The sequence below is a fragment of the Abramis brama genome (assembly GCF_963993115.1).
Source record: "Abramis brama genome assembly, chromosome: 24".
Taxonomy (NCBI): domain Eukaryota; kingdom Metazoa; phylum Chordata; class Actinopteri; order Cypriniformes; family Leuciscidae; genus Abramis; species Abramis brama.
This window is the reverse complement of record NC_139986.1, coordinates 18,968,211-18,992,870: the sequence shown is the minus strand read 5'-3', so window position 1 is coordinate 18,992,870 and position 24,660 is coordinate 18,968,211. Positions and strand designations below refer to the sequence as shown.

The window sequence follows — 24,660 nt, the reverse complement described above, 5'->3', positions numbered from 1 at the left end:
GTAACTTCAGTAATCCATCACAACATTCGCTGAGTTCATACTGTTTAACTTTAATAGAAAATATATAAAGATCCCCCTCGTTCCCTTGGGAGCCAATCAGATTTGCGTTACACGTCAATGCAACAGAATGGAGAGCGGAGCTACTGCGGATCAGTGCATATAGCATTAGCGGCCAAGGTGGGATAGGCAAGAGAGACGTTTCAGATACAGTGTGAGAGAGAGTAACAGTCTCCCACTCGAGCACAACCTTGGACGATACAAACATGAGTAGTCAGTACGACGACGATAGCCGCGACCGAAGCGAATGTAAAAGCAAGTCGCCCACCGTGCTTTCCTCCTACTGCATAGACAGTATACTGGGCAGAAGAAGCCCGTGTAAAGTCAGACAACTGGGAGCGCAAAGTTTGCCAGCACCCGTCAGACAGGACCACGACCAGTCAACCGAAGGTAAGCCCTTTAACGTTATTTTTACTTCTTTTGTGCTGTTTTACGTTTTGTCACAGTCAGGAGCATTCATATTTGTAGAAATGTGTACATAAATAGTGTCCTGGTCAGAAGCAACACCTCGGAGCGCCTCTGGGTGTGAAAATAGAGTCCTGAAAGTTTTAAGAACCTCTCTAATTAAAGAATAAATTCAAATGAACAGCCTTGAAATGCTTCATTCGTTAAAATAAAGGTTTTAAATGGAGTTTACGCAATTGGAGAATATTTTTAAGTTCCTAAGAAAACGAGTCCTCGTGGCTTCTTACTGGATACTTTTGCTAACCAAGAATTAAAACATGTTTTTGACCATGCAATCTCAGTACCATGGTGTATACCAAAATACCATCTGATAGTAACACCATCACTATACAGTAGGGTAGCCTACTGAAGAAACTATAAAATAACTTTTTATCGTAGCCTATATAATAATAATAATAATAATAAAAAACGTATGCAGCAAAATAGTATCAAAAACCTTACATTTCTATTATATATATAATATGTATACCCCCACAAGCTGAACAGGGGAATGTGCGTATATAATGCTTTCTTAATTTATACTGTTTTGAGCTTTTAAAAATATGATATTGTTTTATTTGTCTAGTCACTTCCAAAGAGAACTCGTTTGACTCGGACATGCACCTGCCGCCCAAACTGCGCCGGCTATACGGCCCTGGGGGGAAGTACCTGGACTCCGGGAGGGGGTTTCACGAGCACCTAGAGAAGGGTGAGAGGGAGAGACTGCTGGACCAAGCCTGTGAGAGTCTCAAAATCAGCCAAGCGCCACAAGTTAGCATCAGCCGTAGCAAGTCGTACAGGGAGAACGCGCCCTTCAGCCAGAGTGATGAAGGCCAGAGTCCCGAGCACACGGCCCAGGAACTGGTGGAGCTCAGCACTCTGAAGTTTGAAGAGGATGTTGTCAAAGAGGAGGCGTGCGGAGACGCCAGTCTGTCTCCGAAGGATGAAGAGAGCATGCACAACGATGGGGATGTAAAAGATGGAGAGGACAGTGTGTGTCTATCGGCCGGCAGCGACTCGGAGGAAGGGATGCTTAAACGAAAGCAGAGAAGATACAGGACTACCTTCACCAGCTATCAGCTGGAGGAACTGGAGAGGGCCTTCCAAAAAACACACTACCCTGATGTGTTCACCAGGTAAACCGCACAATAGCTTTCACACGTTATTCAGCAATATGATGTTTAGACAGAGCATATGGTTAATAGATTTTTGACAACAACGATGGCAGAAAAATAGTAATATTCATGTAATGAATACGATTTATGCGTTAGACTCTTTTTTTATATATATAAAAAACATCTAAATAATAAAAAAATATATAGTTTCATATGTAGCCTATTTATTTTTAATTCATTGATTATTATTATATCGAAATAAACATCACTAATCCATACTTTATTTTTTTATTTTTAAATCCAATACAACATAGGCCTTCTAAACATTTAAGGTAAATATTGAAATGATATTTTGAACATTTTGAAAATAGGCCCTATAAATGTAAAAAATACAAAGCCCAATATATATATATATATATTTAGAAAACATTAAATGATGTAATTAAAAAAGTGTGGATTCATGAACCAAAACGTGTGGAAAACGCTTAGGCTATGTTGTGGATATATATATTCCGTTTAAAAGGTAAATGTATTCTTTGTATTCTGAAAATGATTGAAATATATTTCGCTTTGTTAAAATAATATTATGCCGTTTAGTAGCCTAACGTTAAATTGGCAACACAATCGGCGTGCAATTCTGTACAATAGGTAGGCTATGAGAGCAATAATAACTGAAATGTGTACTCGTTTATGTCCTGTACAATTTATTCTTATACGACTGTTACTCACATTATTCTCTATGTCAGTTAGTTAATATGGACCTTAAAAAAGCATAGGCCAGCAGCAAACACTTCACACTCAAATGTGGAAATAAATATTTTAATTACGAAGTTTAACTGTGACTGTTGTAAGGGGGTTAAGGGGTTTTGGGCCCATTTTGATTTTCATTGCTTATTTTTGTGTTCATGTAATTGTGGAACAGCATTAGAAAAGTGAGCCACAAAATACCGGCAAGACAAACTGAAATATTGGCTAATTAACATTTAAAAACGTTATGGTTTAAAACAAAATACCATGTGATGTGATGTAGGCCTATTAACTGATATTAACTAATGTTCTAAAGTTATGCTTAGGCTATACAATTATTTGAGTTGCAATATTTTTATTATAAAATATTGCTGTAGCCTACAATTGATGTTCTTTACTGAAAATGAAAATAATAGTTGAAGAAAACAGAACATTGATAAGAATTTTGTTTTTGAATTTTGAAAAAACTGCCCCACATTTATTCGTTATTCGTAGTCACGTTGCATGAAAGAAAAATAATCAATATGCCACACAACATAAGTCTATTAAATATTTTTTTAAAAAACATCAGTCTGCCTAATGACAAATTTACCCGAGGACCGTTGTTCTTTAACCAAAATGTTCGTTGTTGATCATGAAATATCGATGTTTATATTGACGTGGTAGATAATTGTCATAAATTTAGCCAGGTATATTTTCAGTAAATGCGCAATTGTCATATAATAGTCTAGATGCCATTATTTCCATCATGTTGTTACAGTCAGCTTTGCCCAACGAAACAACCCATTATGAAAAACGTACAAGTTTTCCGTTCGATTCTCATCAGCCCCAAATTGCTTTCATAGGTTTCTGACAATTTAGGTAAAATCTGTTTTCTTACGGTGTTTGTGGGGGTGAAAAAAATAAAATAAATCCCTGCACACATTTTGACGATCTACATTTTCTATTCCAGAGAAGAGCTCGCGATGAGGCTGGATCTGACAGAAGCGCGCGTGCAAGTGAGTGCTTACTTTTATTTCTTTTTTAGCACAAAATAAAACGAAAATAGATTGAATTTAAATGCACAGTAATATTAACGTGTACTGTAGCCTAGGCTATAAAACAGCTGAGAACCTTAACTTCATTCAGACGTTAAAATGATTTAAATTGCAGCGAACTGAGAGAAATTACCTAGCCTATAATATGACAACTTCTCGGCATTCTAAAGGTAAAGATTAACTACATGATGTGAGCCTGCGAATTCTTGCAATTTGCTTATAGGCGTTAAGACAATATACCTAATGGTCTATTTTTAATTTCATTTTAAAATGACAATCGTAAACTTGGTTAAATGACCCTGTACGTCATGGCAAGGTCTTTCCTGTTATCGAAAGTTATTATACACAATAGAGCGAACATTTTAGCGGCAATTACACAGACGCCCCTGATTCATAAAAGCGCACTTAGCGAGAGAGCAAACACTGCTATTCCAGGGAGAAAATGGTGTTTGAATTCTCATCGCCGGCGCGGGGGAGAGGGAGGGGTAGGGGGGATAATGCTATTTGATTTCCCATTTTGTGATTGCAATAGACCGGCATTGATCCGATGCTTTGCACTTGGAACGAGTGAGAGACTATTAAGGGTGTTTGCCACCCCTCCTTTCTCTATTCAAAGCGTGGCTCGCATGTTCAAGCCCAACTCTCATAACCAAAGAGACAGTGCAAACACGAGGAAGCTACCAGGGTTATTGGCTGTGTAAAACAACAGATGTCAATTTGGAGATGTGGGAGAACAAATCACTTAACAGGCTCGATCAGGAGGTGATAAAGCTAATAAATGCCCCAGGGGCCACATAATGCAAAACGGTTTGGAGCATGTGTGAGGGGCCAAGGTCCCTGTTGGTTCGTCTGTTGACACTTTCCTTCATTATGAAGTCCCTGCCTGCAGGTCATGTTCTTGTGGCACAACCTGGTGGGGTTTAGCAGGATAGGAGGGGGATCGTGGGAAAGTTAAATAGCCTTTTGGAAGCAACTTACATTTGGAGGAATTTAATTTAAAGTGCATTAATTGTTATTGGATGCTGTTCCGACAGCTTTTGTTAACACGGCTCTTAATTACCACGCTCCACCCTGTTTTTTGCTCTGCCCGAACCAGATTTTAATTAGCAAAGTTAGGGTAACAGACCGTAAGTTTAGGGCCATGTAATTACCCTTGACTTCCAGCCTATTTGTCACCTCATTAAAGCGAACCAAATATTGCACATGAACAAGAGCGACAAGCTCATGCTTAAACGACCATGCAGGCTGTCAGGTGGAATATTAATGGCTCTGGATCTGAAACGTGAAGGGACAATTTTCAACTTCTCAAGGCCAACTATTTAAGCAGGTTTCTGATTTCAAATTTAGTAGCATTGTCAAATTAGCTACATTCATCTGTACACCAGCAGTCAACAGTAAAGTTTGGACTTAATAAGGCTTCTGTCCCAAATCTCAGGTTTGGTTTCAAAACCGAAGGGCAAAGTGGAGGAAACGTGAAAAGGCAGGAGTCCAGGCTCACCCCTCGGGCCTGCCCTTTCCTGGGCCGCTGGCAGCCGCTCACCCCCTGAGTCACTACCTAGAAGGAGGACCTTTCCCACCTCACCCTCACCCTGCTCTGGAGTCAGCATGGACTGCCGCAGCCGCTGCTGCTGCTGCATTCCCAGGCCTTGCCCCGCCCCCAAACAGCTCCGGCCTCCCTCCTGCCACACCCCTCGGCCTAGGAACCTTCCTGGGCACAGCGATGTTCAGGCATCCAGCCTTTATTGGACCCACTTTTGGCAGGTAAAGACCATTCGCAATCACAATAAGTCAAAGTTGTTCTTATACTACACTTTAAAAAAAAAGGGGTCCCAAAAGGGGGCTTGTCATAGAACTGCAATGTCATAGAAAAACCATTTTGGGTTCCCCAAAGAATCTTTCAGTGAACAGTTCTAAAACTTAGTTTGAAAAACATTTTAATAATCTAAACAACTTTTAAAGGGATAGTTCACCCAAAAATGAAAATCAGTCAGTCATTCTCCATTTACACACCAAAAGTCGCCATTTACTCACCCTCAAGATCTTTCAAACCTGTATACATTTCTTTCTTCTGCTGAACACAAAAGATGATTGAAGAATGTTTGTATGGGCCCAGTTGACTTACGGGGGAAAAATACTGTGGAAGTCAATGGGGCCCATCAACTGTTTGGTTACTAACATTCTTCAAAATAACTTATTTTGTGTTCAGGAGAAGAAAGAAATGTATACAGGTTTGGAACAACTTGAGGATGAGTAAATGATGACAGAATTTTCATTTTTGGGTGAACTATCCCTTTAAGAAAGAAGCTTTTGAGCAATGGAAAGTTTCCATGGATGCTAAAGGTTCTTCATGGAGGAATATGCCAAAAAAGAACTGTGTATATATAGCAATAATAAATGCATATGGCTCTTATTTTGTACCCTTGACTAAAATGTTGTTGTATAATCATTGGTGTGAGCATGTTTATGAGTGCAGTACATTGTATCACAGGAACTGGCTCTCTTCTCTTTAGACTCTTCTCAAGTATGGGTCCTCTGACCAGTGCTTCCACGGCCGCTGCTCTCTTGCGCCAAACTGCACCGCCAGTGGAGGGTCCCGTGCAGCCGCCAGCAACCCTGCCAGACCCGCCTTCTTCCTCATCATCTATGGCCGCTGACCGCAGGGCATCCAGCATCGCAGCACTGCGTCTCAAAGCAAAGGAACATTCGGCCCAGTTGACCCAACTGAACATCCTGCCGTCCGGCACTGCAGGGAAGGAAGTATGCTGATCCTTCTCCTTAAAAACAAAACAAAATATTAAAGAAACCATCTCAACAAAAAGCACGACCAAATCCATATAGCACTAGCACACCGGAGACCCATCCGACTCTGGAGTCATCGCCAAATCACAGAGCCGCCCACTGGACATCATCACTAAATTTTACACAGTGCATCAAACATGTTTCAAAACCCTGAACATAAAGATTCTGAGTGTAATGTAGGCACCTCAGAGGGTCAGTTAGGGAAGCTGTGCTTGGTAAAGTCATTAAATCAATCCAGTCTTTTGGGTCAGGAGCAAATGTGGCAAAAGACACATTTACACCCACACAGAGAAGAACTACACTGCAATACACAGAGAACTCTCATTTCTTCCCAGTCTTCTCTCAGTGCTGAAGCAGAGATGGGTCAATATGCCAAAGGGAACTGCCATTACCTGCTACCCATCCTGAACCATATCCATTCAAGTTTGACCTCAGTATTGAAAAAGCAAATCAAATTTCTGAGAATGAATCCTAAGCTTTACTTTCTGTTTTCAACTCTTATGTTAAATATATTTAGGAGGAAAAAATAATGAAAAAGAAATGCTGTTTGTTTTAAGGATGAACAATGTGAAAATCTAAACTTTAGCCTGTTTACTGATCTGTTAAGGGTATCCTGTATATATAGCTCTGTTTTAAAATGAATGGGGGGGGGGGGGGGGGGGAATGACAAAATGACAAGAAAAAAATAGTTTATTTCAAAAGATGTTTTGAGAATATGCTCTCCGTGTAGTGCTGTAGGAATGGTTTCACGTAGATTCATCCTCTGTTCGTTTGATTCAAATTTTAGATTTTTAGATGATTATTTATGTCTGACCGGTAGAGAGCTTGAAATCCAGACCGGGAAGTTTTGCTATTCAGTGAGAGTTTTCCCTGTCGCGCGCAGGGACCAGTCAAGTCGGAATAAAAGAAACTGGTGAAACATAAACCCTTCTGTATTATTTACAACTGATCATTTGAATTTAATATAATAGGCATTTATCTTGGGTAAAAAAGAAAAGTGTCGATCACAAAAAATATCGATAGCATCTGTTAATATTTTTTTAAATGCTTGAATAGACACTACATTATTTCAACAAATCATAGCTGGGTTCACAACCTTAAGAGTAAAACCAGCGAAATGATTTGTTGAATTTCTAGAAGTAATAGCCTAGGCTATTATTCAGTGGGAGTCCGGAGTCGCTAATAAGAGAAAACAGTTTAAGCGGTCACTTTAAAACATGAATCAATTGGTTTCAGTGTAATGCTGTGACTAACTGCAATCATACAGTAGGCTAAAGTAAACATTTATGTTGTGGAAACAGCCTTTTTGTTTGTTTCAGTTGCTATAAATGATTGAGGATAATTTATGTCCATAATAATCAAACTAACGTATTTATTTTTATTTAGTCGTATGATGATATTCATGACGGCTCTATTATCCAACGCTTGACAAAAAGCGCCTTGTAATTATTCCGCCATCTCATCCGTTGTAGGCCTTACAACTTGTAGAGGCGCTAAATTGGACGCAACATCTGTAAATGGCAAATGCCCAACACAGTTAAGTCCCTTTCTCATTAATGAAGTAACAAGCCGTTTATCAAAAAGTCTTTCTTTCGAATTCCTTATTTAATTCCCCAAATCCCTCTCCGTTGGATCTCACGCGCGAAACGATGCCATTACGGCAATCAATGCGCTCCATTCAAACGAAGTCATTTTCGCCCATTTGACCCGTCCATGGTGTCGAACCAAATCGCGTGAAATTACCTCAAGGATTAATTTTCTCCTTTATCGCGCGCGCCGCTGAAAAGATTTCTCTTTTCCTTGTTTTACCCACGCTAATCCGTTTCATTATGACGCCACAAACAAGCAGGATCAGTGAAGATGGAAACGACCGAAATGAAGACGGGTTGGGAGGCGTGAGGGGATCAGTGCTCCTATAACGCCCAACAAATTGTTCTAAACATCGCGCGTCAAGGACCCCCCTCTTGCAGCAAGTCCGTATTAAACATGTTGGCATGCGAGAATATGTTCAAAGGAGCATTAAGCAAAGGAAACCAATTTTCTCTCCAGTGCTATACCTCCAAGCGAGGTGCATAGACTTTTTTTTTTACCCCCCCTCTATGTGTAGAAGGGACCACTGGAGCGTGCAGCCCACTTATGTTGGGATTTTTATGAGATTTTCTAGAATGCCTTAATCTTATTGTTAACATTATTAATGAATCGCAAACCAATTTGCTCGTAATATCTGGGGAATGCTCGCCACAATTGTAGAGGCACTGACCTGAAGTGCTTAGGGCGACTTTCTCTTTAACTCTTTTCTTACAATGCATGAATGAAGAAACAGACTTTGTAGAGACTAAATGTGCCTCTCTATTTGTAGAGTGTGTGTAGATGATTCATTGCCAATGTTCTGACCACAAAGTACACTCTAGAGTGCCAAAACACCTGTTTGGGAACCACTATAAAAAAATTAATTAAAAAAGATAACTCCAGTAAATAGATGCAATTTCATTTTCAAAAAGCAAAATTCAAAGCCAAATTTAAACATTCTATCAAACAAAAAGGTTTTATGTGTTAATTAATTGAAAATATATTTGAATATATATATATATATACATTGGGAATAGGATACATCTAAAACTTCAAAAAAGTAACAGGGTTAATAATTGTAGACAATGTCAAGACAATGATTTTATAAGAAAAAAATAATTTTGATATTTCTACAAATATCCAGTTTAATAATGTATAGGGTTCCATATTTAAGACTGTTGTACTGACAAACTCTTGTCTTTTCAAAGTTCATTATGGCATTTTTTCTAGTTAATGGAATTGTGCAGCATTTTAATAACCCTTATGATGGTAACAGGGTTGACACAATCTTAAGTCTCTTTAATAAAATGTCCACTAAAAAAAAAAGAGGAGAGAGAATAAATAATTTCCCCACAAAAAATAATTTGTCCATATTAGCTAAACAAGAAGTTGGAGAAACAACTGGAGACTGGGCAAAAAGCATCCTGATGGAGAAAAAAAGCTGGTAACTTTTTAAGTCATAGTTTACTTGTTAACAAGGAACACAAAAGCATTTTTTGTGTGTGTGTGTGGAAAGACTCACCAATATACAGTACAAACTACAGCATTTCAAATTAAGTATACACTGACAGTTCATAAATGCATGGTAAAATTCCACATGCATTCCCTTGATTTTAGCTCACTGGGCTGCGCTTCAACAACCAGCGAATAATCACGCTTTTCCATCCCGACAGCTCGAGACACCGGGGGTAGGTGAAAGCACTAAAGGCGCTTTGATGAGCCTCTCGTTTCCTATTGGAGCAGTAGAGTAAGAAATCACGGTGAAAAGGGCTGAATGGCGGGCCACTGGAACCCTGTCCCCTTTTGGTTTGCCTTAATTCCTTCGTCTCTTTTACCCTCATCCAATTAGTCCAGTGTATTAAGCGGTTTATCATCTCATAGCCTGCTATTCAGAGAAACAAGAGGAGCACTTTGCAATAGGGCCGGCTTTCCTTTTGACACCCACGGGTACTTACATATTCCGCGATGCCATGAATAATAGAGAAAGAATAGGGCACTAATTCCCTCATCAAAGAGAACCTTGTCCACCGCTTTGCTCAACACCACCATTCTGGTCAAAAAGACAGGCAATAAAGCTTAGCATAACAAAAACGAATCATTCTTATTAGCTTAGTGGGGTAAATTAATGCAAAGCCTCGTCTGCATTGAGTGGCCCAGTTTGAAAACAGCCTCCGCGGGCACGACAAAAGCACGTTTACGGTTAAAGGAATGTCCTGTTGAAAGCCCCAGATTCATATGATGACTTAATCTTGTAAAAGTGCGACATAACGTTCAGGAACTAACTGCATCTGTTAAGTATAATTCCAAGCTTGGCTCACACATTAAGCTAAATGTATATATAGGCCTATATATGTTTAATACATTGGCAGCAAAGGCCTACAATGCTGTCTGTCATGCTGGGGACAGAAAGTAGCTCTTAAGTGTTGCAGCACTCTCCAAGGTCGGTGCCATTAGTCGCAGCCGTTTAAGGCGATTTTTTCAAGCATGGCATTTATGGAAATTGACATCTGATGAAATGGTTTAAGACATCGTCTAACTGTCATTATAAACACATGGAATGAGCGAGTGAAGCACCACATTCTTAAAACCGACTCGATTTAAGTGGACTAATCTCGCTTTCACACACTCTTGGCTTGCCATTCTCCAGGTCTTGAAAATGAAGCCTTCCATTTGGAGAAGTTAACTGGCCCTCTTCAAATGTGTAAATGTCATCACTCCCTGCAGCATAGTGAAATAAAATAATCAAAGAGATGGAAAAAAGGGAAATGTGAAAGTGTTAAGAAATGCTTTTATTGGTGCTTCCGTATCAAAAACAATTAAGAATCCTTAGACATATTCATAGGCAATGAACATTCAAAACATGCAACATAAGCTACCAGGCGCAGACCGAACGATGCGATCCAATAAATTCACAACATACCAAGCTGAGAGCAGTTCAAACATGAGTTCAATTGTTCAAAACTCCAGAAATCACTGGCTACCTCTGTATCATTGGCTAATTGCTGTGCTGTTAAAGATGAAGGGGGTGGTAGAGAAGTCATTACTGAACTAAGACCCCTTCAAACCGCTACAAGCCCCCCCCCCATGAACTTGCCTGTCATTACCCCTGATTGTTAACTCTAAAAACCCTGTGTGTGGTGCTAACGGGGGAGTGGGGGGCTGGGTTGTGTTGAGAGTGTCTTTAGCCCCTTATCATGGCCATTTTACCACAGATTCATCATCGATTAGACCTGGACAAAGGCTAAATTGGATGGGATACAAGAACACAGATTAGAGTGAGAGACAGGTGCTCAAACATGGAAAGGTTTGGTGATTACATGCAGATTGACTCTGAGCTCGTCACCTTTGACCTTAATTCACGTCTAAGACGTCAGCCACAAAAAATTCTGTCAGGGATTACAAATGTAAAGCAAGTGAGCTAGAAAATAGAATAGATTACAAAATCACAAGGTGTATTTACAGCAGACAGGAATTAAAATGAAAATATAACATTGTACGGCTTCTGTTGGTGGGCAGAAAGGCATAAATATTATGCCATATCTGATTACCCAGGACTGCTTTGGGACAGTTGGTCAGTACTTGAGGGATATAAAGGCCTGGAAAAGTTTGGCGAGGTTGACCTCAGAGTATCCGCTGGTTGCGAGGAGGTTGTCTGTTACATCCTTCAGCATTTTGTACACTTCCATTTCTCCTTTCCAGCCAATCTTGAATCTCACTGAGAAGAGAACCAAACAATACATTAAAAAAAAAATATCAAAAAAAAAAAAATCACCAGACTGTTCAAACTTTTTGATGCCAGGGAGCCCCAAATATCATGATCCCCTCACAAAGGACCCCTTCCCTAAAATATAAAGCCATCTATATATTTTCAATGCATAAACATCCATTTATACTGTATAAAAATGCTCATAAATTATGAAATTATTAATAGAAAAATAAATATAATTTTAATAATAATAATAATAATAATAATAACAACAATAACAATAACAATAACAACAACAACAACAACAACAAATATAATACTACTAATAATCATATTACATCTTAAGCTCCAATTGTGTTTTTATGAGGTCATGGTTAAAGTTTGCATGGTTAGCATGGTATTGTACAGCCAGTCTTTCGAAAGTAAAAATATTATCACTACAAGTGTGACACGTCCCCAAACATACATTTGGTCACAAATATATTTTAACCAGATTTTTATTTTCTCCCACCTACGTGCCATAATTAAAAAAAAAAAAAAAAAAAAAAAAAAAAACTCAGCAGCAGACAGGGCTGGAGTGGATCCATAACGAGTCAAAACTGATTCGAAAAGAAAAATATCAGTCATAATATCGAACTATGCTCACGGACATGTGCTTCGAGAGGTCTATCAAGTATCATTTCAAATGAAAGTCTTTGAGAATCGATAAGGAACCAGCAATCCAGACAGTTTGAGGGTAGAGCGCTGGCGAGAGGGGCTAGGTGTCTGCAGAAGCTAAATAGACTCTTCTGCCAGGGGTCCACGGGGTCATGCAATCGGGTCGATATCCAAGGTCATTTATCCCATCAGGAGGGCCTTCAATACCATAGAGACGATAGAGGAGTCACCGGCAGGATCGCAGGACTGAATGAGAATTACAGACTAAATCAAAAGCCTTTAACCAAAGACTTTTGTTAAAAGCGAGTCTTTGCTTTGAGAAGAGGAGATCCAGCCAAGAAGAACATTTACATGAATGTTCCTTGAGAATATGTAAATGCTCGGACTGAAATTCATATTGAAAAAACGTGTTTATGCTTGAAAGACGACTGAATCTGTGTGCCCCTAAATGTTGTTGAGCACCCAACTGGTGCTGATGGTCCATTTCCATTAGCAGGTGCAGAACAGAGTTACAGTGTCGAGGAAAGGTCAATCGGAGAAAATGGCCAAACCTGAACATCAAAAAAGGGGAATAGTATTCCAAACGCACCATCTGCAGAGCCAGTTACCATTATCACTTGTGCATTTTTACCTCCAGCAGAAGAAAGAGATGGTGAAAGAAAACAGAATGCTGGCACATAGAATAGGGAGAGGGGGACTATTTACCAGAGGAAAGAAAGAAAAAAAGGGGGGCTGGAGAAAGATGATGATGCATGATCAAGGGAAAGCAATCATGTCATCATTTTTGAAAGGTGGGAGAAAATAATTTTTTTCTCTTTCCCTCCTCTTCTTCATTCTTTTCCCTCAATCACTGTGTGCAGAATGTATAAAAGAAACCTAAAAGCCACAGAGGTTGTCAGAGACCTCGCGTTCCCTCCCGGCCCGGCAGGGGTCGCATTTAAAATAAATAGCATTTTTAAGAGGGAGAAAAGATGTGAAGAGATAGTGAGGGAAGACGTGAGAAAAAGAGGTGAGCAGACAGCAAAAGAAAGAGGGGAATACAGAGCGGAAAAAAAGAAAGAAGGCGGGTGCGACAGGACGGAGAAGATAGTCTGGAGAGAGAGAGAGAGAGAGAAAGAGAGTGTATCAGCTTCCATGTGCTCTAACAAGGTGTAAATACAATAACAAGCATGTAATTAAGTGAGCATGATGAAGTTAATGGGGATCATACATTCCATTTGGGCTGCTTATGAATATTCTATTAGATGTTATCAGGCAGCTGGAATAGCTTTTAATTTAATCATCATTCCGAGCAGAGAAAAGTTCTTTGTGCGAGTGTAATTGCACAGAATGAATAATTGATTTGACAATCGCACCCGCGGATTTCCAGCAGCTCAAGGCAGGCAGAGCGTGGGGGAGGAGGGATGGGGGAGGGCACACGCGTCGTGCCCTGAAGAGGTTGCCGAGGAGCTCGCCTGCAAATTGAGCACTATCAGTACACAGATAAAGGACAATTTCTATTTTATCAATGCAGTGAAATTACATTACTGCCTGAACATAATCACACTGCCCACACTTAAGAGGAGACAAGGCAGAGACGGAGAGCGAATTAGAAAGAGTAAGAGATACAGAGAGCGACGGATGTTGAGAGCCGGAGAGAGAGAGGAGGAAATGGAACGGCGGGAGCAAAAGGGCTTGCCTAAAAGACGTTATGAATTGCTCTTCATGAAAAGAATGAAATCAGAGTTCAACATGATTTGGAAGTCATTGATATGGGATATCTAATTTTTTTGAAACCGCAGAAAAAACTGTTTTATTATGGAAGGACTCCTGCCGTGCATGAAATTGCCTCCACATTTAACTCAGTAGCTGCAATCAGGCAGAGGACTGTGGTTTACATGTAGATCAGACTCTAAATGTCTCATTTCTCACACGCGTACGCGCCGATATACACAAAGAAAAAGCACCCCACGCATGCTGCGTGCAGACACAATGCATGTGTGTGATATAATCCACTGGCGGAGCCACTGAGAATGGCGGTGAAGGCAGTTGGACAGGAGGATCATGGGAGTCAAATGTTCATTTTTACTGTCAGAAGGCCAGAGACTCCACTGGGTCTGTAGATGTATGTTCCAGTAGAATTAGCTCAAAATAGAAGGTGCCCTAAAGGGCTGTTAATGAATTACATCTATTAAAATCATAAAAATAAATTACATTTAATACATATAAGTCTTAAATTTACTTAAGGCATTTATCAAATTTGACATCCCAACCGTTTTATTATGTGTGATTTCTAAAGGCTATTCTGAATATGAGCAGAAGCCCAGGGTTTTCCATGTAATACACACAAAAATGTTTGTAAAAAAAAAAAAAAAAAAAAAAAAAAAGGATAAAAATTTATTTGTACCTACATTTAATTCAAACTGAGACGGGATGTTTAAAAATAGTGTCATTAGCAGTTTTTGCATGGCAAAGGTTCAACTAGTATATATATATGAAAAAAATCTACTAGCAATATTATCAATACCACCATAGCAATACATTATATATATATATATTTTTTTTTTTTAAAGCTATCTATTTTAACATTTATTAAGCTTTAAAAAACAAATTTTAATTTAAGTGAACTTAAAATTGAATAAAATTATCAAATGCGTCACAGACTTCAGTACATAAATTATAAATCAAATATAGATTAACACTTATTAAATCTACAAATGTTATTCAGTCAAGTGTTTCTTTTGTTCTTTGATTATCCTTAATGACAAACAGCAGCAGGTTTAATAGGCTGCTGTCACTTTAACACCTGACGCAGATCTGACACACTATTAAAAAAAAAGTGCTGCCTTAAATTTTTAAGTACAATTAACTTGAATGTTTAAGTAATTTCAACTTAAATTATATTAAACTCTGACTTAAAAAATTTGTTGAATCTTGTATAACATAAGAGTTGGAAATTGCTTGACCTATTTTAAGGAGTGAAAGCAATGTAAAAACATATGTTGTCATAACTTATTGATCATATCATTTTTTATACAGTGCACATCCCATTTTCTCACAACCCTTTATGTTAATTTAAGACTTAATTTAACTCATTTAAGAAGATACTCATCAAAACAGGCAACATTTTGCGTTTTTGTCCGTCCAAGCGCTGTCTGCAGTGGCTTTCTGTGCGCACGAGTGTGTGCGCACACAGACAGGTGTTTCACAGATGCGCACCAGTACCAGTAGTACTTTTATTGCGCTTGAATGGTTTAAAAGCATTTGCATGAATAAGAATGTGATCATATATTGTACCGCTAGCCAAAGAATGGCGGGGAAAAAACGGAAATAGTTTTAACGCGTTAATCAGAAAAAAATGTATTGCATGCGTTAACTCTGTAATTTTAAATATATATATATATATATATATATATATATATATATATATATATATATATATATATATATATATATATATATATATATATATATATATATATATATACATATATATAAATATAAATAAACAACTTTGTGCAGCAACACAAAATAACAAAATAACAACACAAAATAAAAGCTTACAATTATAAATATCTAAAATAATACAAATATCCAAGTAGAAATAAATAATATAAAAATCTATAATCATATAAAATAAAATGTGTTTTTTTTAAGACGTATTAAAAACTGGTTAATTGCATTAACTACAGAGTAAATTTAGATTAGTGATTATCAACAACCAAACTTTAAACATTACTGAGATGAAAACAATCAGTTGGAGGGGTCAGAGTGTGTCCAGTGGAGTGAATCTGACATTGTGGGTTGTGGCGAAGGGACAGGTTATGGGGAGGAATGGACATTCTCTAGTGATTTCCAAGGATATAGATACTCGAGAGAAAGCACTTTCTTTCCTTTACCTTGCTCTGTGTGTGTGTTTGTGTGTGTGTGTGCGCGTGTGTGTGTAAGTGAGAGAGTGTGTATTTGTGTGATGGGGGTTGGGACGCCAATTTCCATCAGTCTTTCCTCTCTGAAGGAATCAGGTAATCTAGTGAGGAAAAGACTGCAAATGGATAAAGCACTGACCAGCAATTTCACCATCAAGCAACAGAGGGATGAATTCACCACGGCCCTCCTCCATCACAGCCCTGCAATGCATCCCACCAGACCCAAACCACAGCACCACCCCTGGCAAAGACAAAACACTGCAGTCTGTCCTAACAAACTCCATCAAGGCAGCATGTAATTTTAACACCTCTTCAGGCTTAACTTCTCAGACTGACCAAAAAGGTTCATTCAGCCCTTCTCATTGTTCACACTGCTTCCAGCGACCGTGGCCGAAGACAGCTGGAGACTTCTAACCTCCAGCCTTGGAGTCCAGCAGAAACAGCTCTCTCTTGCTCAATCTACCAGCAACGTGCGTCTCCAGTTATCTAAAGCTCCACAATAACAGCGGAGCAGACAGAATAGGGGGAAGATTGGTTTTTCTATTGTGCTGCTGGTCTGGCATAATGCCCACTTTAAAAGCAATTCCTCCGTCATCAGAGACAGACAGAAAATCTGGCAGATACGACACTAAATGTCTCATGGTGTGAGGAGGAGGTGGTTGGTAAATTACGAGAAGGTGTGCGTGTGTGTGTGTGTGTGTGTGTGTGTGTGTGTGTGTGTGTGTGTGTGTGTGTGTGTGAAGAGGGCAGCTAAAAGTTTTCTGAACTGTACTTTATTCCACTATCGCTTCCAAGCATTTCCATCGCAGTCAACAGCGGCAGACCACAGCTCAACCCTCTACCTTTGTTTGCTGTGCTCTGGTAATCGGTGCAAATGCATCGAAGAAAAAACACTTTGGTTGTGGAGTGTTACAAGCTTCTACAAAGATCTACAAACACAACCTTCCAAGCCCTTGCGTGGTTTATTGTACGTTATGGTTATTTTAATTTTACAATTTGACCATTCAATGTTATGCCTCAGGTGTGACCAGCATTACTACCTGCTTTTAATCTGTTTGATTAAACTCTTTTTGCATCATTGAATCATTAATTTCCTGTTAACCACTCTAAAGCTGCTTTGAAACAATCTATATTGTATAAAGCAGTGGTATTCAAATGGCGGTACATAATTGCACCATTTTACTGTTTCTACAGTTTAAAGTGAGTAGCGCGTCACATCAACGGAGCGGTTCACACCACAAGCGCTCAAGGTTACACTAATGATCTTTCGGCGCAACATCCTCTAATATTTTTATCTAGAGCCAAATGCGCCTCATTCAATCCCTTTCCACTCCTTGCGTGTTGCTTTCTCCCGATAAAGACGTAAAGCGCCGTATTAAGAGCTGTAGATGACGTGGTTATTCTAACAACAGTAGCAGAATCACTGTGAGCAGAAAAATAATTTCTTTTGCTAAAATGTTGCAGAAAACAAGAATGCAGCAAATACAATTATTTTTATCTGTCATACAGATGACTCTGACCGTTTAAAGTTGCAGTACGTAACTTTTTTTTGTGTTCAAAATGTACAAAATTTATATAATAAGTGAGTACATCATGAATTAATTTTTCCAATAAGTGTTTTGTCTTATCTGAATCACTACGGTACACCTATAAGTGTTTATATTCTGACTATGTTAGACTGGTTTGGGTCGCCACCGCTGCGGAGTAGCCCAGAACCTGCATGACTCGTCATAGACATAAACAGAGAAGTAGCTCCAGCTACAATGTTCTTCCACAAGACTCATGCAGTTGTGTTTATTAACCACTAGAGTGCCAGAAGTTATGGACTGCAGCTTTTACTAAACCAGGTTTGTGACAACTAAGTTTACGTGTGGCACCTTAAAGGGCCCCTATTATGGATTTTTGAAAATGACCTTTCATGTAGTGTGTAACCAGACATGGGCAGTATTTCAATTAAATGTATTTTAAATACGTATTTAATTACTTAGTGTATTTTGTAATTTGTATTTTGTAGGTGTGGAAAAAATAAAATGTAGTTTGTAACAAAATATTTTGAGGGAGTGTATTTAGAGTATTTCAAATACTTAAATACTTAAGAAAAATCACCATATGCTTATCACCATAGTAAATGATTTTGCCATATTGTCGGTCTGATGTTGGCAATGGCAATGTCCAGGTTAGATGCACGAAAATCACGTGACGCCCTGTAGACCGGGCTCCCTCCAAGAAGTGAATGAGTTTTGAACACAGGAGAAGAAGTGGCGCTGCTCCTCTTAAAAACGGCACCCAAAAATGAAAATTCTGTCAGTAATTACTCATGTTGTTCCAACCCCGTAAGACTACAGTGGCTCAATCTTAAGTTTATAAAGCGACGAGAATACTTTTTGTGCGCAAAAAACCCCCAAAAATAACAACTTTATTCCACTTTTCATTTCCTTCTCTCTGGGCCTCGAGTTTTTTTACGTAACTGCGCAGCGCGTCAGTGTTGTACGTCACACGTAGGCTCACTATTGGCCGACGCTGGTCATGTGTGTGATGCGTGTGACGTGCAACACAGACGCGCTGCGCTAAAACACTACGTGAACTAACTCGAGGCCCAGAGAGAAGGAAATGAATAGTGGAATAAAATCTTTTTTTTTTTTGCCCACAAAAAGTATTCTCATCGCTTTATAAACTTAAGATTGAGCCACTGTAGTCACTTGGACTATATTAACGATGTCTTTAATACATTTTCTGGGCCAGCAAGTTATAATGCCTTATAGGCTGGAGTGATCCAGCTCTCAGATTTCATCAAAAATATCATAATTTGTGTTCCGAAGATGAACGAATGTCTTACGGGGTTGGAACAACATGAGGGTGAGTAATTACTGACAAAATTTTCATTTTTGGGTGAACTAACCCTTTAAGATTATTGTGGGAGTATTTTTGTATTTTCAAAATACTAATTACTTGTACTTATTTAAATACATTTTTCACATCAGTATTTTGTATTTTATTTTGTTACATTTCATGAGCCAGTATTTGTAATTTGTAACAAAATAGTTTTTGATGTATTTGTGCCCACCTCTGTGTGTAACATAGCTCTGAAAAGTGAATGAAAACATCCTGCAAAGTTTTAAATCTGAAAGTTCACCGTATATAAAGTTACTGTCTTTCAAAAGTAAGAGTCGACTGAGTAAATTAAATTAATTGTTTTTCAAACGAGTCATAAGCCGTTTCGTTGTGACGTCAAGTTGAAACATTAGCATATTGCCCGCCCACTTATTGCGTGTGCAGACACCAGGGAAAACTTAAACCTCAAACCAACAGCTGATTCCTGTGGATACTGGTCTGGATAGCATCATGTCGAGAAGACGCTGTGCTCTACAATGTGAAGGTAAAGCCAGTTTTTTTTTTTTCACTGCCCAAGGACGAGCATGTGAAGAATCAGTGGTTAAAATTCATCTTTACCACGATACCACAGCAGTATAATCCTAAACTTTTGCTGTGTTCCCTTTATTTCACTGACGACTGCTTCTCAAATCTCGGAGTTCAATGCAGGATTCGCAAACCGCTTGCTCTTGAAAGATGGTGTTCAAAATACTTTTTGAGTTTTATATTGTGCAGGTCTCCTGCTAGCTGGCTAACTCACGTTATCACTGTCTTACTGAAATACCTCTGCTAATCAGTTTGTGGGCCACTATTACCTATAACTGTGTCTATTAATGCAGATTGTCTGTCATTCTCACTACTTTGAGGAAAGATTAAACATGGAGCAAGATTTGTTTTACCAACGTTTATGTTACACCAGTCATTCACATCAGTCATTCACGCTAGAGCTCGGCTAATGTATACATTGCATACATGCACTGTTATTGATACAGTTTTCACGTGTTCACCGCAATATATTAGAAAAATACTCTGTAAATAAATTAGTACAAGTAAAATAATAGGTTTGTTGATGGACATGCACTTGTTAATGCTGATGTGAGGAATTGCAGTTGCAACCTCTCATAATGTACCTCAAACTGAGTAGCGTCCTGCTCGAGTCGTCCTTGCGATGGAGGTTCGGGATGAATGAATAGTTCTTCAAGTGTTTCATCATCGGACTCGAGCTCGCATTGATATGGTAAAATCGACGTCATTGTTTGTTACTGTGTTTAGTTTGCGGTGTAGGAAGCCTCAGGACAGCTGACGTTGTTATGGCAATGGGCGCTGTACGCGGTAAACCAATCACAACAGACTGAGCTGTCTGGCCAATCAGAACAGAGTAGCTCGCGGAGAGGACGGATTTAGAGAGATTGATTCATTTGACGAGTCGTTTGAGAATCACTGAAAAATGTGGTGATGTGTAAATGTATATTATGAGGAAATTAAACAGTTTTTTGACCTTTGATGCATGTAAACCTGTTGTAGGAGACTCCAAAACAACATTAGGAAACTTTAAAATAGCATAATGGGGCACTTTAAGACGTTTAGTTTTTTTCCATATTGATTAATCATAGCATGATTAATCAGCATATTAAAAGCATTTCATAATAATGTTATAATTTTTTCAAAATAATTTATTTTATTACTTTGAGCAAAATATAAAAATGGCCCATACTTTTCTTAAAAGGTAAACCTTTTTTTTTTTTTTTTTTACAGTTTAAAATAAGTTTTCTATTTGAATACATTTTAAAATCTAATTTATTCCTGTGATGGCAAATGCTGAATTTTCAGCATCATTACTCCAGTCTTCAATAACAAGAACCATTTCTCATTATCATTAATGTTAAAAACAGCTGCTCAATATTTTTGTGGAAACCGTGATGTTCTTTTAGTTTTGTTTTTTGACGAATTTACAGTTAAAAAGCACAAAATTTATTTGAAATTGCATTTTGTAACACTCTAAACTGTCTTTTGTAACATTCTAACATTCTTAACGGTCACTTTTGATCACTTTAATGCATCCTTAAAGAATAAAAGTATTAATTTCTTTCAACAACAACAAACAAAACATACTGACCCTAAAATTTTGTACAGTAGTGTGTGTTTATATTGATATACTGTATATATGTATGGGGGGGTTAAGATCAAATACACTAATTACAAGCATAGATAAATACAGTATAACAAAGTTACAAAATGAAGTAAGGTCTAACTGTAGTATATTCAGGTACAGACATGTAATACATTTACAGTACTCTATTATTCTTAAAAATTGTAATAAATTATTAATAAGAATAAGTTAATCTAATCCATAATTAATTATTTAATTTAACTGATTAGACATGTTTTTGATTACTGAAATCTGAATAAACAAAACAAATGGTTTCAAGTTTGTTATAATAAAGCATTTTGTTCAACCAAAAAAACAAACATTCAACGGTCATTTTAACTGATGACACTAATAATAATTGTTTGTTTAATACTGTATAGACCTTATGTAGCCCCGCCCCTTTTCAGCACTGCGCTCGTTGTCTTTTGACTTCCGGTCTGTATTTTCACAGCGATTTTGTATGTTTATTAATGAACGGCTCGTTTTAAAATCTTCCCGGTCGACTGACATTTGTTTAGTCAAATGCTTTAAACATTACAGTCCTCATGATAACTTTCGTTAACTTTACATTAAGTAAATCCACTTCAAAAGCTAATTACTCCTGGACAGCAATGCCATAAAAACATACAGAGCGACCGCAAAACAGAAGTTAAAAGACAATATTCTAAAGTCTATACTGTGAAATTTTGGTTATCGTGGTTATCATTCCGTCAAAATCTCATACCGTTACAACTCTAGCATTACTGGCGTAGCTTCATCATGAACTATCCACCTAGCTTGTTGTAGCTAAACCTACAGTAAGCAAATACACTGCCATTATAGGGGTTCTGAATCTACCGTCTCAGAGTTACATCCCAGGGTCTAAATAAGAAACTGGACCAGGTAAAAGGAAGTACAAACCATGCAGCCCTGTAATTTCACCCCTAGACCCCTGTAAACCCTGTGGTCTATAATACAGTAATGTGTAGTATTATAGTGAGAGGGGAGATAACCATTTCAAGGCTATACTTCAAAGCCGTGTGTGATGTCCTCCCCTAATCCCACAATATATGTGTACGTGGTGGAGCTGCACATATATGTGACGTTATAGCATAATAAATAAGATCCTTTAATCTGATACACTAAATGCAACTAGAAACCAAAAATTCCAAATAATAAATGGAATAAACAAATGGTTTCTGAGAACAATTGTGAAGGAGGAGGAGGAGGACAGGAGTAGTAACGTCACCTCTCATTCCGCCTGGTGAAAATCAGGACTAGAGGGTTAAAATCACTCCTTCAGGAATTAGAGCCCCGGCTGCAGTGATGGGCAGTGTGGCTGACAGAATGCCACAGATTGGCCACAATTACTCACAGAAACAAGTCGAGAAAAAGTAAAGAAATAAAATTTCGCGAAGAAGCCAAGTCTATAATCATGTTAGGCCCCCGCCCCCCGATACACACTCTCCTCGGCCTGCTTCACATTCTGAGTGGTCATCTATTGATTACACATTATATTTATCTACGGCTCTCGCGCCCGCCTCGGAACCTCATCGGCACATGTAAAAATAAATAAATAAATGTATAAGTCTATTCCAAGAGGTCCTTTTTAATCAAGTGACATCAATCAAAAAGGATTGTGGGTAAGTAGCCACGGCTCGGCTAGCAGCGGCCGTGAGCGGTCTGGATCCTCCAACGGCCTGTTGAAAACATATGCTCCATGTCCCATTATTTATGAAGGGCTATCCTTTAGCCTTCTCTCCAATTACTCGCCCTATCATTTTCCAAAATCTAAAAACTGTTTTCAATCAACATAGCCAGCGCTATTACCGAAGGTCTACGGGATGAGAGGAGGCTCTCTCTCACTCACTCCCCTCTTCCTTCCAACTGATTGGACCGCTTTGCATTCCGCACCGCGCCATTCGGTGATTGAATCCGTCGCCTGAATTACGGCTGTCGACTTGAGGAGCTGAGGATTCTTAACCCAACCTAGTGACCGCCTCCAGCCGTTGTGAGGTGTGTGTGCGCGTAAGTGCACGTTGAGCCAGAAATATGTGCCGGACGAGCACTTATAGGTAATGTTTGGGAGTGAATTTTCAGGCTAATTAGTAATAGCTGATGTTAATGCGAAGTCTTACATTTATCCTCAGACGACAGGACCTTGTTGATGGCATATTCCCAGTCAAAGATGTATCTGTAGAAGCTCAGTTGGTTGTAGAGGGCTTTCTCTGAATACTAAAAATGAGAAGAAGAAAAAAAGACAAAACATAGATTAAATCAGTTATCACAACATATAGGGTGATGACATAAAGAGAAAACTCCCAGGTTATGCTTCTGGGAAACTGAAAACAAGGTTAACAAGGTTTGTCTGAAGCTGGTCAAGGCACCATACTAAATGAAGGCCAAAACCAGGGGTGCCCAACCCTGCTCCTGCCGATCAACTGTCCTGCACAGTTCATCTCCAACCCTAATCAAACACACCTGCCTTTAATTTTCAAGCGATCCTGAAGATGTTAATTGGTTGCTTCAGGTGTTTTTGATTAGGGTTGGAGATAAACTGTGCAGGACAGTTGATCGGCAGGAGCAGGGTTGGGCACCCCTGGCCAAAACCAATGGCTTTCGCCACCTGGTTCCAGACAAACTGATCTGTTAAACTCTGTGCTATCATTACTACAGGTATAACATAGGGAACATTTAACTGCATTCAGCCATTTCCTCAGGTTCTTGGCTGATTTCTTGCAGACTTCCAACAAGAACAAATTTCATTGTACTGATGTCACAAGAATTACAAACCAAACCAATGCTACAATAAAATAAATGTAACAATATTGATAGAACAGACTAAATTCAATACCCCCATGCAAGCCAGCCACAGTTTTGGCATCGTTTTAAAATAAAAACTGGGACAAAGTCTTAGGCCCAATTCCAATTCTATTTTATACCCCTTCGCCTACCCCTAACCCTTGCCCCTTGAAACAGAGTGTCAAGGCGTAGGGGTGAAAATATTCCCCTAAGAAATGGGACACCACTACTACACTGTTACATGTCATTATACATCGTCGCTAGCGCCTACGTCACAGGAGATGCGCCAATGTTTATCACAAACTTCCAAGATGCCGTCGTCAGCTGTAGTCTTGCGTGAGTTACAGCTATTTTTTGTATTTTTCTTCTGAAGTTTGCAGAAAACAACGGAGATGACGATATCTTCTATGCCTAAAGCTGCGTTCACACCAAACGCGAATAGAGCGTCTGGCGCGAGTGATTTCAATGTTAAGACGCGTTTAAAAAAAAAGTAAAACTATCACTTTAACATTTTTAAAGCTCTTTACCAATTCTTTACTGACACTGCAGTAGCTGATTATTCCTTTGCATATTCAATACATAAAAAAGAGAGAACCAATTAGGTAAAATCATACTGATGTAGTTTAGTACTATGTGTTATTGTCCCAGAGAAAATGAAAGGCTGAAGCGTAATGAGATTGGTACGACTCAATCAGGGAAAGCTGGAGAATCACCTGTGTTAATTACAGCTGTGGAGACAGGTAGTGTTTGTCATATATTCTCCACTGTCACAGACAAAGACAAACACACACGCTCAGTCAAACCCAGAGTTTGGAGTCACAGA

General features: G+C 38.7%; 2 protein-coding genes across 3 annotated transcripts in view; one reads left to right on the top strand and one right to left on the bottom strand.

The window, feature by feature from the left end:
- The first annotated feature begins 139 nt into the window (after positions 1-139).
- Positions 140-6,835, top strand: arxa (aristaless related homeobox a). The gene is made up of 5 exons (XM_084103343.1): positions 140-447; positions 1,088-1,637; positions 3,316-3,361; positions 4,836-5,161; positions 5,911-6,835. Exons 1-5 carry the CDS (start codon positions 264-266, stop codon positions 6,164-6,166), a joined length of 1,362 nt encoding a protein of 453 aa, XP_083959469.1. The 5' UTR covers positions 140-263; the 3' UTR covers positions 6,167-6,835.
- A 3,704-nt stretch (positions 6,836-10,539) lies between these two features.
- Positions 10,540-24,660, bottom strand: part of pola1 (polymerase (DNA directed), alpha 1) — a 62,343-nt gene continuing 48,222 nt past the window's right edge. For both annotated transcript variants that reach the window (XM_084102182.1, XM_084102181.1), the window contains exons 36-37: positions 23,174-23,270; positions 10,540-11,483 (exon numbers count right to left, since the gene is read on the bottom strand). In XM_084102182.1, the coding sequence (XP_083958308.1) occupies positions 11,341-11,483; positions 23,174-23,270 (240 nt within the window). In that variant the 3' untranslated portion in view covers positions 10,540-11,340. The remainder of the gene's footprint in view (positions 11,484-23,173; positions 23,271-24,660) is intronic.

What these genes read in the sequence shown, in the direction of transcription:
- arxa (XM_084103343.1), top strand. Translation starts at nt 264, where the DNA reads ATGAGTAGTCAGTACGACGACGATAGCCGCGACCGAAGCGAATGTAAA. An exon ending in CCACGACCAGTCAACCGAAG is followed by an intron (nt 448 to 1,087) that starts GTAAGCCCTTTA and finishes TTATTTGTCTAG; the next exon opens with TCACTTCCAAAGAGAACTCG. An exon ending in TGACAGAAGCGCGCGTGCAA is followed by an intron (nt 3,362 to 4,835) that starts GTGAGTGCTTAC and finishes CCCAAATCTCAG; the next exon opens with GTTTGGTTTCAAAACCGAAG.